The following is a 17,524-nucleotide window of genomic DNA, read 5'->3' on the forward strand; positions in this document are numbered from 1 at the left end:
TAACAATAAACAATACTTTACTAGATGTATTATATATTTTTCAATAGCTAATTTTTCATGCGCTTGGTTTTGAATTTTAATGTGTATTATTTTAAATTAACTGCAATCGTCTGTATTATTCAATAATAACAGAAAACTGGTAGATATACACGGACTGTATACGATTTTTATTTTCAATCAGTTATCATTTTTCCGCCATTTTATTTCACCAAATTTTTTGTTAACTAAAAAATTAAATATTTAGTTATACAAAACAAATGCAATATAAAATGCATACATAATATTAGGTACCTATTACTAAAAATATTGTCAAAATGTAGGTATCGATTTTGTAACTAGAAAAATAATAATAACTATTATTACCATTATAAATAGTTACATTTATTATCAAATGTAGGTAATTTATAAGTAGTTATGTACATCGCGATATTATATAATATTTAGTATCTATGTTGAACACACATGTCAATATTCGATAACTGAATATTTATAATAAAAATAATCATATAAAATAATATAAAAATTATTAGCAAGTTATTTATTGGCAAATAAACACCAGGTGGTAAAATAAGAATAAATTGGTGGCAAATTATACGGCGGCGAAACGAGATACAACCCTATTTACACAATTAAAAACACTGAAACATTGACGACGTATTTATAAGCCAAGAACCGTGGAATTTGTTTAATCCACCATTCGAACCAAATTTATATGCCATTACAATAAATTACATAATAATATACTTACACGCATTTAATGTCATTAAATTAAAATCACATTGCGTTAGTGACTTTAAAAGATTTTAAATATGGAATCACTTATTCTTTAAAAATATACATGGTTACTAGTTACTAATTTGTAGTGCCTAACTACTAAATAACTTATCCACAGAGCTAAAAAATACCCTTAATTCTGTCTTTATAACTAATCGGACATGAAATTAAACTAATATTGACATTAGCTTAATTTATTGTGTAACTTATATTTAATTTTGAAAATTATGAGGATCACATCTTATTATTTTCTACTAATATTTATAATATATAAAATAAATAAATGTTTGTATATACTAACTATCTACATGATATACTGCGTACCAATATGAAAAATATTGATAATCATTGAACTAGCCTAAACAGCAAAAATAAAATATATATAATATTAAATTATCTACGCACAACGAAAAACCTGTAATATGGTTTTTAAATATGGTTTTTACTATACTTCATAATTTATAATTTAAATATGTCTTATATTAGGTACATGTGAATAAATGTAAAAAATATGAAAATTATACATATAATGGAAAAAATGTATTGTTTTAAAATAAAAAATTATTTTAAAATAATTCTAATAGTTTGTGGTGATTATACCACTGTTGGTTGTTTATTACAATTACAGTGTAAATGTGTAATATTATGTTCATGTGTTCATGTGTACCTAATATTCTCTTAATGAACATAATATTACCATATATTATACTTTATGCTGAATACTAATACCAGTAAAATTTTAATGACTTTTAAAAAACTAATTTTATAATAGTAAAATACTGCATAATTAGTTAGGTACATCGGTTAAATAAATTCATTTAATTATAGATAATACAATTTTTTTAAAGTATTTAATTATATTTTTATATTAAGAGGAAAAGTGAAGGAGAGAGTTTTACTAAGATTTTTTTTTTCATTTCTGGTGGAGTAAAAATCTCAAACAACGATTGTACTTTTAAAAGGGCAATAATCATTAAACCAATTTTAATTAATGATAAGATTATGTATAGTCATAATACTCATAATTGTTTACATTTTTATAGTAAAATATATAACCAATGACTCTAGTACATTTTCTTGAAAATTAATTTTAATTTGTTAGAACTATTGAACTAATTTATTGTAATATGCACAATTGAAATAGACAAATAGTACAAAGCTGGTTAGATTAGATGATTAGCCTCATAGTATCAAAATCTAGGTATGTCGTAAGTATGCCCTAAATGGCCTAAATTTTAATCTTAAAACAGTATTTTAACATTTAAACTGAGAAGAACAATTTTATTAAATTGATTAAATGAAAATAAAGATAACAAATTAGTATTTTTAATTATAATAATAATAAAACAAATATCACACATTAAATAAAAAATATTCTTTTAACTTCGGATTTATTTAAGTTAGTATGGATACTTAAGATTTGACTTGCGTAGTTGCGTATATCCATGATTAAATAATTATTTAGCCATAATAATGTGTATTAAAACATGAAAATTACTGATACCTATCGAAACACTAAAAACCAGATCTAAATATCTCACAATTATGACATATTCTATAATTTTGAAAGAATTACCTTCAGATACATATTAAAAAAAACATGTTAATATGCTGCAACAATTCTGAAAATTTTTAAACACAGTTTTTATAGCCTGTTCAGCAAAATAGTTGTAAAATACATTTACGATTTAATCCAAGTAAAAATTGTAATAATTATTCTAATACAAATTCAAATGGAAGTCCTAAATAGACTATTGAGTATGTTAGAAGGAAATTAATATATTATTTTAAACATGTAATATTAAACAAAATTAAGTTTAACATCATCAATGTACATGTACAGTTTACATGTATATTGTAAATTTTATAAGAACCTATTAATTAAAAAATGTATTGTATTACACATTTAATTATAAAATAATTTGTAAAATAAGAATAGTTTAAGTATTTTTTTTGTTTTTGTTGAATGAAGAACTGAGGACTAAGTAAGTAACATATAATATTTTAATGGTAGGTATACACTGCAGTTTCTCAGTAATTATTCAAAAGTTTGTTAATATAATTTTGTACTATATAAAATTTGTAAGTGGTATTATGTAAATGCTTTTGTATGTTTTTAAACATTGATATTAATTAATAATAACTAGTTTTAATTTTTACTTAAAAATGTAATATATTTTACTTTAATTTAGATTCTGAACAGATCAATGAATATTTTAGTTTTATAATGCGTGTATTTTTGCCATGATAGTCTTTTAAAGCATTACAAATGATTTTAGTATTCTAGAAAATAAAAATTAAAAAATTCAAGAAGTTCTCAAAAATATCTGGAAAACGAAATTTTTATGCAAAGCCAGTTTTCTACCAAATTGATTTCGTATTTTTGTTGTAATTCAAAAGTGAATAATTATAGAGACATACAATTCTTACCAAATATTTATAATACAATTAAATTGACATGATTAAATTGTCAAACCATTTTGGGCTTTGACTCTGTCTATATTAGGTAATAGGTACTCGTATTAATAAGCATTTGAATTGTTCTACTTTTTTCATTTATAAAAAAAATTGTGACAATATATTTTGTATATTTTTTATTTGTGGTATGAACAATTTATTAAAAACCTTATAATTACATCGACATGTTCAAGTTTTTTTTCTCAAAAACAAATATTACATATTTATATCATACATAAATCAAAAATTCCAAGTATCTATAAGTGTAACACAAATAAAGATTCTAAATATTTTGAAAATTATACTATATACGAGTATATTGTTTGGTGAAAATTTAAATGTTCTATAATTATTAATTTTTTTATTTTAACAAAATACTAACTTTTTACCAAAAACTACCCTCGAAATTGATGTATTTTTACACTCTAAGTCCTTAGAGTTTAAGATGATGATACACAATAAATTTAAAAAACACATCATTCTTGCCAATACATCAGAATTTAAAAATGTATTCCAATAAAAAAAAATATCAATATTACTTATGGAACAGTAATATTGTTTTTCATCTAACCGGTGATTTATACTTAAACTCACTGTAATGAATAAAGAATCGAATAATATATATACATATACATATATATTTTTTAATCCTGAAAAGGATAGAAAATATAATAGGTACTTAGTTATTTTAGTAACATATTTTACATACCTACGAATATGGAAATGTGAAACATATATTTACAAATAATGCCTTATTATTTAATGAAGGTAGATGTATTCAGTTTTTAGATTGTATTCATATGACGAGATGAAACTTCAGATTTATATTTAAAAAAAAAACTTTTATATGAATAACAATTACCATTTTGTTCATTTCAAAAGATTTTACATATTTTAGGGAATACGTAAAAGTATTCTAAAATGTATGAATAATATTATATTCTTTAAGGTTGCCATGCAAAGATTGCTAAATAAGATAGTTAGACAAGTAAATGATAGCGCTGCAATGATTTTAAGTTTGGTAAATAGATGTAATTTCCTCAAAGAAGTTATTTTTAGATTAGTTTAGAACTAAATAATTGGAAACAAATAAGCAATAAAGAGAGGTTAAAACTTAGAATTTCCTCACAACCGTTTTTATTTGAAAACTTGTATTTTATAAAATTACTACAAGGTACTAACTAGTTGAATCTATATAGAAATAAATAAGTCTATGCAATAACTAAAAATAATGTAGCATTTTGACTATTTTCATTAAATACCAAAAAAAATAATACCAAATAATATTTATTTAATTTTACTTTGACATTTTAAATTAATAACTGTATTAATGGAGAATTGTAATAAATAATTAACAATATATGTACTATGAACCTTTTTTTGTATTATAAATGCTTACGATCTGTATTTCAAACACAAAGCAGTTACTTATAATATATATTATATACATATTAAATACTTTAAATATTTAATAACATCGTCGTTTCATAAGTTCATAGTTTAAAAACAAATTTTTATTAATTATTATGTTAAAACTAATTTTTAATCTTTTCATTGATATTTTTTCCTAAAATATATATATTTCGGCCAATTAATTTCAGTTTTTTTTTTTTAATATTTTAAAATATATAAATAATAAATCATATATATTGTATATACTTTACATATCTCAGAAAAAATATTTTCTAATAAACAGATACATATACACATATGTTGGCTTAATGTAATGAATTATTTTATTTTAATTTATAATAAGTATTTTGTCTAACTTAGGTAATTACCTATATTGTGTTTCTTAAGACGTAAAAAGTTCATTAGTGTTAAGTGTATAATCCGTATACACAAAAGTTCTTCTTCGTAAAGTTTAATGAAAATTAATATGTTAAATTTAATATTCATGGATATCTATATAGTATACCATACAGTACCTATAAGTTATAACTTTGAATTTAAATTATGACAACATAAATCCATTAAAGTTTATATACACTACCCGATTTTTAAATGCATTAAGTCGTCAAAATAAACTGTTGTTATATAAGCACAAAAAATGTATTAAAACAGAATAGTACAATATATAATAATTTTTAAATATTTTATTATATTTTGAAAAACCCCCTTTTATTATAATATTTTGATGACAAATTTGAAATAGGTTTTGAATGAGTCTAAAAACCTTCATAAATAATATCTATGATTCCGATTATACTTGTATTATGTATATAAGTATATTAGTATATTACATATAAAACATATTTTAATATGCAAAGGGTTTTTCTTACATTTTAGAAATGAAAATATAATTACTTACTGTCTAGAAATTGTTTTAAATAATTATATATAGGCTTAACAGTTTAACAGTTATACACCATTGTTACATTTTCATTTTTCATTAACACTATCTTCGGCTACATTTTACAAATCATGGAAATCCTATTTCATCCAGTCAATTTTTAAATATTATCGAACCATCAGCTATTTCAAAAGTACTTGAGTTAATTTTTCTAACAAAACTACACTTTTTTTCAAACTAAACAAAATCTTAACAATTTAGATTTCGCCAACAAATGTCTACAATTTAAAATTAATTTCTCGTTGTAACTAATTTATGGGTGCTGTTGAGTTGAATAATCAGGTGGACGTGGTCTATACATATACCATTAAAATATTCGATACAATCAACTACGCGATATTTATTCGTAAGTTTGAGTTGATAGGTGTTGGTAAATGATCACATTTACAATAGATTAGGTTTATATAATATATACATAAATATTATATACAAACATTTATTAATTATTTCTATAATATATTATTTAGGAGTTAAAAATAAAATTTTAAATGTTTCAAAATTTATTTCAATTCCATTAGGTGTACCTCAGGAAGTTCATATTTCTGAATTCCTCCACTATTGTTTATTTTGTACATGAATGTTAATTTGATTTTTAAATATGCAAATTTTAACATGTATGCATAATATAATTAAATATTATAGTTATAGAACAGTTTAAAGTTTAAAAAGACTGATTTCTTTAAGATTGTTGCTTTTATAAGTTGTAACGATTTATAGGAAAGTTGGCATTAATAAGTGCTGTTCGATTATAATTATACATGGGTTATAATCGTGATAAAATAAGTTATTAGTGAGCATAATATTAATGAGGTTTAAATGTATGTGAAAATCTTAGCTTCTCTATAGAAATGATATAAAATTGTATGTTGATTAAGGGCAACAAATATGATTTCCCAAGGGCGCCAATGGTAGTTAGAGCTACACCGAGGATCGAGGTAAAAATAGCTTAAAATTAGTCTAAATAATTCCATTGTATCTAGAAAATAATAAAATAAGTAATTGTGAAAATTTTCAATTACATTGAAATAAATATAATCGTTAAAGTATTTCTTCTAGTTTTTCCTCGTTATTTTTCGTTAAAATATCATATTTTGTCAAACTTTAATAATTATCAAATTTCTAAAAAACAAATAATCGTGTTTATATATATTTGGTATTTTTTAATTAGTGTAAGAATAACTTATAAAAAACCTTCAAACGTTTTAAAACAAAATTGTATAAATATATTTTATAGAAAGCACTTATAATTTCAAATATGTATAATAAATATTAATAGCTCAAAGAGAGCCAAAATATTTTTTATATTATATCATGTTTAAGAAATGCTGAAATAAATATTAGATAAAAATATTTAGTATCTATAAAATTAATTTATAAATAATTATTTAATCAGCCTGGTATTTCGTAATAATCTTAGTTTTTTAATTTTTATTTTCATTTTTAGCAATTATTCTAAAAAGTACTGGGAACTTTTACTCATGACCCCTCAAACTAGTTACAAACTAACTAATTTTCTGCCAAAATAAACATTCTCATATTGAAGACTTTTGTACTATAAAAAGTATTAGACAATAAAAAAAACACATCATTATAAACTAATACATTCATCGCTCCTTTCGGAATTTGAATGAAGGATATCACAACCACATCCAAATCACATCAGTAGGTAGTATAAAAAAATTTAAAAACTTAAAAATACTGTCTCAAGACTCTTATTAAGTAATTTAGTACTATATAAAAACTAGAGAAATCACTCCGCTGTATAGTATACCTTTGGCAAATGTACCATATTTTTGTGTAAGTTATATTGTATAACGAATGTGTTAAATTTAAATTTTATATCAAGTAAATTATTAAATTTTTATTCTCATAGTTATTTTTACGTATATTTCTATGAGTAATTTATTTTTTAACTAATAATATGGTAGTTTGAAGTGATTGAACTAACCCAATCAGCCGGTTACGCTATTTAAAACTAGGTAAGAGACCTATTAAATCAGTAGGTTGTAAATTAAATAATAAAAAAAATCCTACAACATACAATACAACATTTCTTTTAAAAGTAGGTATTAAACGTTTTACTTATTATATTATGTATACACAAAATGTAATATATTCTTTTAATAATAATAAAAAATCTGAAAAAAATCGCATGTATCATAGAGTAATGAATTATGGTTATTATAATATTATTTTATATAATATTATTACTAGGTAACTGTTATTAACTTGTAACTTAATAAGTGAAAACTAACTTACCGTAAAACGGTGTGAATAGGTTCGTGGAATTATTACTTTCAATTAATCTAAATAATATAATAATAAAATGTCTTTGTACATAGCAAATAATAATAAATGTTACAACGAAAAGCTTAAATTCCGACCTCGGTAGCTATTTTGAATTATCTATTAACCTTTAATAAAATATTAACATAGAGTTTCCAGCTTAAAACGTTATAGTAAGTAACTTTTAAAGATATTAATACTGTATACTGTCTATACTGTACCTATAGCATTTCCTTTAATGTATTAATATCGTAAATTTATTTTTTTTAAATATTTACTTAATGATATATTAATTATTATTATACTAATAATATAGTGAAGGGATAAAAATATAAATCAATTGGAGTAATTGGACTTGGACATTGGTATTTACTAAGAAATACCTATTTAAATTGCAGAATTAACCTGTAAGTTACAGAAACGGTACTTTAACTATTTTAAAAGAAAGTTTACACAAATTATAATCATGTTTGAAATAAAAATAATATTATCCGCTTTTAAAATACTTGAGAATCGTATAAAGATAAAAATGTTTTTGAAATATTTTTCAAACCCTATTCCTAGTTAATTTATTATTATAAGTATTTATAATATATATAATATTTATAATTATAAAGTAGGTAGAATACCTACTATAGTATGTAGATATGATAAATCTATTTTTTTTTCACCTAGTCCTCAAAGATATAATTTAAAGTCATTCAACTTATATTTGCATTAATTTTTTCACGGCGTAATATTCCTGTCTGTAAACTACTATAATATTATGTACTAAAGTTTTACTAACCTACCATACCAGCGTAACCATCATAATCATTATAAAATGCTAATGCATATTATATGTGTAAATTAAATAACCATATAATAATGGCAAAAATAAAGTGATCCAAATTTAATAGGGTATAGAGTAAATATAGATACCTAAGACTAGACTAAATTATTACTTTTACGGAAACCCTAATTAACCCTTAATATACCTATCTCATGAATTTTGAATTGTGTAGGCTTCAGAACATAGGTACTTATAATTATTATATTACATTAGATACCTACGTATTATAAATGTATACATAATACAATTTATACACACATAGACGATGCAGATAGCTTTATACATACCAATGTATATTTTTATAATTTATTTATTATTAATTTGGTAAATACTAAATACACTAAAAACATGTGGCCATATTGGTACCTACTGTTGTGTAAAATTAAATCTTAATAGCTGTTGTGCTTAAAGTTTAAACTTCTACCTATGAGTAGCTAAAACGAGTATGACCTATGTATTTATGAATTTATATATGCTATTATACCTTTCAACTGCTCTGTAGTAACAAAACTCTCCTTCACCATTTGCTCCCACGAAAACAGTTAATAATATATGTACTAAAATCGTAAATGCTTAGATTAAGTCATCAATCTATAAAGAAAATCTTGAGGTATTATTTCACCGCAGTCACTGTATTTTGTGTAAACCTTATAGTTAACCCGTTACCATAATAATATACCAAATAGTTTCAAATATTCAACTAAGTACTAAAGTACTTACTCCACCATGGATTAGGGTGTTATATGTGGTTATTTCATCCCGTCTCAGATACAATTTTCCAGTGATCTCTATTCAAAGCCAGTTATCCAGTTTAATTCACCACATCCTTCTTAACTCCTAAGTTATATTCCTTCTTGAGACTTAATTATTATCTCTCTTATTACCTTTTCCGTAATAAAATTGAACTTGTCCTACCGTGGTGACATGAAATCACCATGTATTACACTTGATTTTATTATCACTCAATTCGATTACATGTTTCATTATTGTTTTACCTAATCAATATTATTCAATTATTATTTCAATTTGGTGAATAATGAGATTACAAGAGTTTTTTAAACACGGACCAAACCACCATACAGATAATATACAGAATCGAGAATACGGTACCTGTAACCTAGTAGCTTATAGCTAGTACCTACCTATTGGCTATAACAACATTACCTTAAGTTGAGGTCCCAAACTGTCGTTAATATTGACATGATTGTTTACAGTATAATCACACATAAATAAAATACGAATTCGTGACTGCCTGTCTATCTATAAATACTATATATATATAGTATATTATTATCTCTATTATTATAAAAATATTTACAAATAAATTATACACTTGTATACTTCCTATAGAGATGAACATGAATAATAAAATGTTTATGAGTGTCGATGACTGATAACTAATGTTCATGACTTCATAAGTCATGACTAGGGTTCGTGGGACTTGTTGCACTTATAATTATCGAAATATGCAGTCAAAATCATCAAAATATGTAGCTAATTTTTATTTTGTTTTTAAAAACGCATAAAGCATATTATAATTATAAAAATAAAAATTTAAAAATTAGGTAGCTACATAACCATGATTAACAAACAAACACGTACTACTTTTCATTTCGTTGTACCTACAATTTAGAATCTAGATATCATTAGGTTTTACTATACAATTGTCGATAAAAAGGTTGATTCTTAAGTGACAAAGAAACTATAATAAACAGAAGTACGAGTCAGATACGTCAGACTACGACCTTAATTTATTTAAAAAAATATTTTTGAATAATTTCAAATTATGATTTTTCCCAACAATTTTATGTACCTACATACTACTAATTTATAAAATGTAAAATATGCATGAATATGCTAAAAATTGTTCAATTATGCACTTTTCCAAAAATATGACGAAATATGCAAAAATATTATATTTAGTTTCGCCATTTCATAAAATAAATTTATAACTCATCTAGAATAATCTACGACCACTACAAAAAAACATACAAATGCAAGAAGTCCCGAACCCTAGTCATAACTATAACAGTTTAGATCATATACACAATTATAATATATACCGTGTGTCTCATAAAACAGCGTACATTTTATCACTCATTACCCTTTAAATATTTTTCAATTCTGTTTGCGGGACGTTAAACTAGACTAATGGATCATGAATTCCTATGACTTACAATTTTTTTAACTAATGTATTTGCGCTTGCGCAACACAACTTCGTATTTTTTAAATGGCAACCCCTATTTTTAATATAATTTTCGAATTAATCAATTGTTTTCAAGCAATTTGATCTAACAACAAGTACCTATTCTAAACACAAAATTGACAAAGCTAGAGCTAAGAAAATACATGTTTTTTTAAAATAAATTATTTAATTTCTATAATTTCACAATAGTGTATAATAATAAAATAAAATAATAATTCATATATAGTAAATAATTTATTACTAATAATAAATGTATAAAGTATCAAATGATATTTAGAACGAACAAATACGTTAACTAAAAAAAATGTAATTTAATACATTTTTTAAAAAGTTATACCTAGCTCTAACTTTGTCAATTTTGGGTTTAGAATACACCCTTTGCCAAACAGAGCTTTGTAAAACCTCTCTATAACGGACCCTCTATTAGACATAATTCTCTTTATAATTGAAAATGTCAATAGTCCCAGCTCAAGTAATATACGAAATTTCTCTAAGACGGAACTTCTACAAAACGGAAACCGACAATTTTCGTAACCCAATTAGTAAAAATACTCTCTGTCAGACAGACAAATCATAGAAAACGGTAATCATTATGATGGCAGTAAGACCAGCGATGAGTCGAAATTAAAAAATTTTAAAACCGCAATCTCATGTTTAGAAAAATTATAAAAGTTTCAGTCACAATTTTAAATTCAAATCTATTAAAACATATGTATTATACACAAAAGACAAAACATATTTAAATGTTTATTCATTTATTATAATCTTTAAGTATAATTTTACGTTGTACAAAATATTTATCTAAAATGTAACTTTTTAAATACATAGATACATTCTTGAAATTTCATTTTTTTTACATTTATATAGCGTAAAACTCTTTATAGTTTATAACGGAAAATTGTATAGAGAGGTTTTACGTGTATGTGTAATGTATAATATGATCTAAATTTTAAACAGTTAAAGTTATAGTGTACCGTGTATTTAAATGATTCACAAACGACACGAACTAAGATATATTTATATAAGTTAGCCGTTAGGTTATTACTATATACCTACTTATAGTACTAAAGTTGAAATAACTATAAAACTATAAAAGTATAACAGTATAAATAGCAACAATATAATAACGTGATTTAAATCACGTAGTCCACAGTCGTGGGCCAATAGCTATGTATAATAGTATCACTAAAAAATAATAGTAATTTTCGAAACAAGCCCGCGGCATTATCAACATTCCTTATCATATGACCGCCGGGATAACATGATTAAATAAATATTGTCGTACGCAAACGTGCACGTCTTGAACCTCGTCACCTCAGGACTCGGTGCATATATCATAACATTTGAATTATTTAATACATACTCACTCGTAAAACCTGACTGTGACAGTAGTGACATAATATAATAATAGTATAGATTATAGAATGTCTATCCTGTCACAAGTGACAGACCAATGAGCACCAACTACTTAACTTAATCACGACCGTAGAAACGAGAATATTTTTTTAATTATTTTTTACAGTTTTTGTGCTGTGGAACAGTGGTTACGTTTCAATCTGTGTTTTAATAATTTTTTAATAGATATACATACGTGACCTACGTCGTCGACACGATGATATTAAAAGTCATATCTTCCACCATTAAGACGGTTTACACGGTGACATGCTTAAAGATGAAGGATGACAAAAAATTAAGGCAAGTACTTGTTAAAAATAATCTGTCTAAAAAAGATGATATTGCATAGCTTTTGAAACTAAGATCAAAACTGTGTTGTAAAACTTAATTTTAAATTTGTTATACTAGAAAGATTTAGAAAAATAATCCTGTATGTTGCTTTATTTTAATTGTTTAAAATCATCAATTATATAGATTAATCCCTGGAACACTTATTGCATTAGGCGTATCATATAGTACTGTAGCAGCAAAATCGTTGGCTATTGACAAATTCATGGCAGACACTGTTACAGATTTACAAACGTTAAACAGTAGACCTGAAGATATGAAAACAATGATGGAACTTATGATTATGAATATACAAGTAAATAATTACAAATGTATATTATAAGTTATTATACAAGTATTATTAATATACTTCTTTTATTAAATGTTCATTTTTTAGGCCGAATTTTGTCGAGCACTTGAAAAGGAAGAACCGAGAGAAAAATTCAAAGTAGATCGATGGTTAAGACCTGAGGGTGGTGGTGGAGTTACATGTGTAATGCAGGAAGGAGAAGTTTTTGAAAAAGCTGGCGTTAATGTTTCTGTAGTTCATGGTAATTTACCTCCCAGAGCAATCGATCAGATGAGAGCTAGGTAAATGTAAATAATATATAATATGGACCCTCAAACACCTCAAATTTAAATTAATTTGATCAGAGAAGATTTCAAGTTTAAATTTGAATATCTCATATAATATTATGCATAAACAACAAGTTTGAAATATAGATTTATTTAATTTTGTTTAAAGTATTTACACTGTTACTACGATTTTATTTTAAAATTTGTTACATTTAAATTTATAAAAGTTCAAGTTTTAAAAAGATTAGTTCAAAAAAAAATTAAGTTTGCAATCATGAAAACTTATGTTTTATCCATCCCTAATAATTAATATATTCCCTACCATTCAATCCAATTTTTGAACTTAATAGTTTAACTGTTCTATTATTACTGTATTAATAAGAAATTTCTGTTTAATTAAATACTTTCTAGTCTTTATTTGATTGTTTTACTCCAGTAGTTATCAAATATTAATATCCCATTACCTCCTACAAAATACAATATTTTGAGTTACTTGTAAGTTAAAGAAAAGCAATTGTTGTTTTATACGGACTAGTATATCAACATTTGGCTCATTATTGGTAATGTTTAGTCTTAAGTTAAAATAAAAAAAAAATAGTTTTACCTATAGGTTTTTGAACTATAGTCCTAACACTCCTAACCTAAGTGAAACAACATTTTTATACTTACTACAACTCTGATCAGCATCAGCCATAAGTATTAATTATAATCATAATTTTTTCTTTAGTCACATTCTGGTATAAAGATAACCGATATTAAATTACTTATAGTAATACTAATGTCTAACACTATCAGTTATTTTTAAATAGAAATTTTGAATCATATTACTTATTAGAATTATTTTTTTAATTAAAATAAAAAAAATTTTCAAAATCATTATTTAAATTAAACAAATAAAACAAATTTATAACTTATTAAGTAGGTATCTTGTATAGAACATAAAAACAAAATTAATATTTACTAGAATATTTAATTAACACACATTATAACAGAAACTTCTACTAATACAAAGTGAATAATATATCAATAAATGTTTCATCCCCAAGCTGTGTTTCTATTTTTTCAACTTATAATTTATTTTATTCCAGAGGTAAAAATTTTAAAAGCGGTCAAGTACTTCCATTCTTTGCTGCAGGTGTCAGTGCAGTGATACATCCACGCAATCCCTATGTGCCTACTATACATTTTAATTATAGATACTTTGAAGTCACTTTACCTGATAATACAATAGAGGTATACTTGCAATAAACATTGTTACTTATTAGGGCCATATTTAATGATTTTTCCATATCAATAAATTTTATTCTAAATTCAAAATGAATTTGATTAAAAACATTTCTATTTTAATTAGAAATTGCATTTTTAATATATTGATATTTTAGACAATATAAATGAGTACAAGTTTACAACTATGTGTTTTTTAAATGTTTAAATTGCTTATTTGAGGAAATTATTATTTCTCTCGTTATTTTTACTTTAAATAGTTTAGTTTTAAATATTTTAAAAATGTTCAGGTTCTTTAAATTAATATTGTTAATATTTTTTTTATAGTATACATTTGTTTTTAATATTTGACGCATATTATTATTGATTGGTATACCTTTCAAACCATAAACATAATTTTAAATTGTATTACAATTATATCGCATAATTTCTCAAATTTTTTAACTTTCTATGTATACTTCATCGTTTTTTAATGCATTAAATTCACAGCCCAGCTTATTATTATCTGTTCTTAAAATTTTATTATCATCTTATTAGTCATCATAATTTTAAAGATATCATAAGTATAATGATTTTCTAATTGTGTTTATTATTCCAGTGGTGGTTCGGTGGAGGTACTGATTTAACTCCTTATTATCTAAATGAAGAAGATGCAATCCATTTTCATCGTTCATTAAAAAATGCTTGTGATCAACATGATAAAGCATATTATCCTAAATTTAAACGATGGTGTGATGACTATTTTAATATACCACATAGAGGAGAACGAAGAGGAGTAGGTGGTATATTTTTTGACGACTTAGATACTCCATCTACATTCAGTTTTGTAAAGAGTTGTGCACAAGCAGTTATCCCTTCATATATACCATTAGGTATATAATAAATAATTATGAAGTTGTATAAAATATTAATATACATTTATTTTTATAGTACAAAAGCATAAAAACGATTTATATAATGAAAAAGAAAGAGAATGGCAATTACTAAGACGAGGACGGTATGTTGAATTTAATTTGATATATGACAGAGGTACAAAATTCGGTCTCTACACGCCTGGAGCTAGATATGAAAGTATACTTATGTCACTTCCCTTGACTGCAGTAAGTTGGTAAAATTGTATTGTGTATAATTTCCTGTTTTAAATTAAATTAAACAGGTTTATCTTTAATAGTAAAATTAAAATTTCAATATTTTTCTGTTTAATATCTTCTATATAAAATACATATAATAATTGTAATGTATTTAAATAATTATATATTAAGAGTACATAACATAACAAATTTATGCTCAGCCGATCACGTTTAGCTCTGTTAGTTTAAAAAGTAGAGTAGATTAACCTATTATGAATCTTGATGGTAAGAACATTATCTGTGTTTATATGTTGGTTTTTTATACAATTATTTAGTTAAGTTATTAGCATTTTTAATTTACACTAAATTAACGCATAACTTGCTAAAAAATTAAACTATCATAAAAAACCAACATACAAACACAGATAATGTTCTTACTATCAAATTTCATAATGAGTTGATTCACTCTAATTTTTAAACTAACAGAGCTAAATGTGATCTGCTGAGCATAAATTTGCTATGTAATGTACTTATAAGACGGAGACAACACATACGGGTGTGACGCCCTCTTGCATAATACAAATTACAAATTTCTTAACTTTATTTTGATTAACATAAAATTAAGCTAAATATATTTCAAAGTATATTCATAAATTTTGATATTATTAATACTTTAAACATAGGAGTATGTTTAAATGTATAACATATTAATATACAATTATTGTATTAGCATTTGTAATTTGATTTATTTTTTTTTAGAATTGGAAGTATATGCACAATCCAGATCCTGAAAGTAGAGAAGGAAAATTAACAGAGGTTCTCAGAAATCCAAAAGATTGGATTAAAATAGAATAAAAAATCTTAGTAAGTTAGAAAACTTCATTTCAATTAGTTAATATTCTAAAAAATATTGTTTTCAATTTAATTTTAAAGCAAATAGAATCAATTCAGAGTTTGTCTATTAATAATTATTAACAGACAGAAAAGTATTGTTAAATTTGTTTTTCTGTATTATTATTTCATGATTGTATTTTTATATTGTTATTTTAGTTAAGTTATGTATGATATTAAATATATATTATTGTTAATAATGTTGGTATTTAAAATTATTTTTGGTGTATGGAAATTTTATTAAAATTATTTTTTTAAGTATTTATGTACAACCCTGTATTTTTTAAGGATTTAAAACTGGTATTTAAACCAAAATAATAAACCTTCATTCAGTTTTTACTATGGAATTAATTTATATTTTAAATTGTCAACATGTGTGTTAAGCTATTGTTATTAGTTTAAATTGAAGCTTTGTATGAAAAAGGTTGTTTAGGTTTAATTATTATGTTTAAACACAAATTAATTTATGCATTGAAAACTCATATTTATATATGAAACCAATTAAATGCGTTAAAACTTGTGTATATTTTGTTTGCTATATTATTTTATAAGTACATAGACAACTAAAATTTCAATAACATCAATTTACATTAAGTTAACTATATTATGTTTTGCATAAAAAAGGTTTGTCTCTTTTTTGAGCATTATGTTTCCTTGTCTTAACAAATTTTAAATGGGACACTTTGTCTGGTTTTTAGTAGAAAGTCCCGTGTTATATTTCGTTTTCCATATTATTACACTTAGATATGCGTATAAAAAAAAAATCTTGTACCCAAATAATATATAAACATATATTTTCAATTTTTACTTATTTGTATTGAAATATTGAAAACAAAATTAGTTAACAATTTCTATTAACGAGCACTGAGTGACGACTAATAGTAATTTGTGATAGTGATAGACATGAAACATGCCCTATATTGATGTATTGCAATACAATTTATAAGACCCCTACAATAGAGATGACCCTTTACCTCACAAAACAGACCATCATCTAAAAAAAAATAAAAATCACTATAAAATTGTAAACTTTTTTTAGAATTAAGCCAAAATTCTTAAAATAGCTTTTTTTATTTTTATACATTACTATGATCATCGTAATACCCAAAAGCATATGTAATTTTCAGTTACA

General features: G+C 23.8%; 1 protein-coding gene across 2 annotated transcripts; it reads left to right on the forward strand.

The window, feature by feature from the left end:
* The first annotated feature begins 12,160 nt into the window (after nucleotides 1-12,160).
* Nucleotides 12,161-16,916, forward strand: LOC132929983 (oxygen-dependent coproporphyrinogen-III oxidase). 2 transcript variants are annotated; one of them, XM_060995641.1, is made up of 7 exons: nucleotides 12,161-12,604; nucleotides 12,779-12,947; nucleotides 13,029-13,222; nucleotides 14,296-14,440; nucleotides 15,030-15,303; nucleotides 15,362-15,531; nucleotides 16,261-16,916. In XM_060995641.1, exons 1-7 carry the CDS (start codon nucleotides 12,522-12,524, stop codon nucleotides 16,354-16,356), a joined length of 1,131 nt encoding a protein of 376 aa, XP_060851624.1. In that variant the 5' UTR covers nucleotides 12,161-12,521; the 3' UTR covers nucleotides 16,357-16,916. The 2 variants fall into 2 exon arrangements, with proteins under 2 accessions (XP_060851624.1, XP_060851625.1); XM_060995642.1 differs by having other exon boundaries at nucleotides 12,808-12,947.
* Nucleotides 16,917-17,524: the final 608 nt, after the last annotated feature.

This window comes from Rhopalosiphum padi, chromosome 4, assembly GCF_020882245.1.
Source record: "Rhopalosiphum padi isolate XX-2018 chromosome 4, ASM2088224v1, whole genome shotgun sequence".
In the NCBI taxonomy this organism is placed as follows: domain Eukaryota; kingdom Metazoa; phylum Arthropoda; class Insecta; order Hemiptera; family Aphididae; genus Rhopalosiphum; species Rhopalosiphum padi.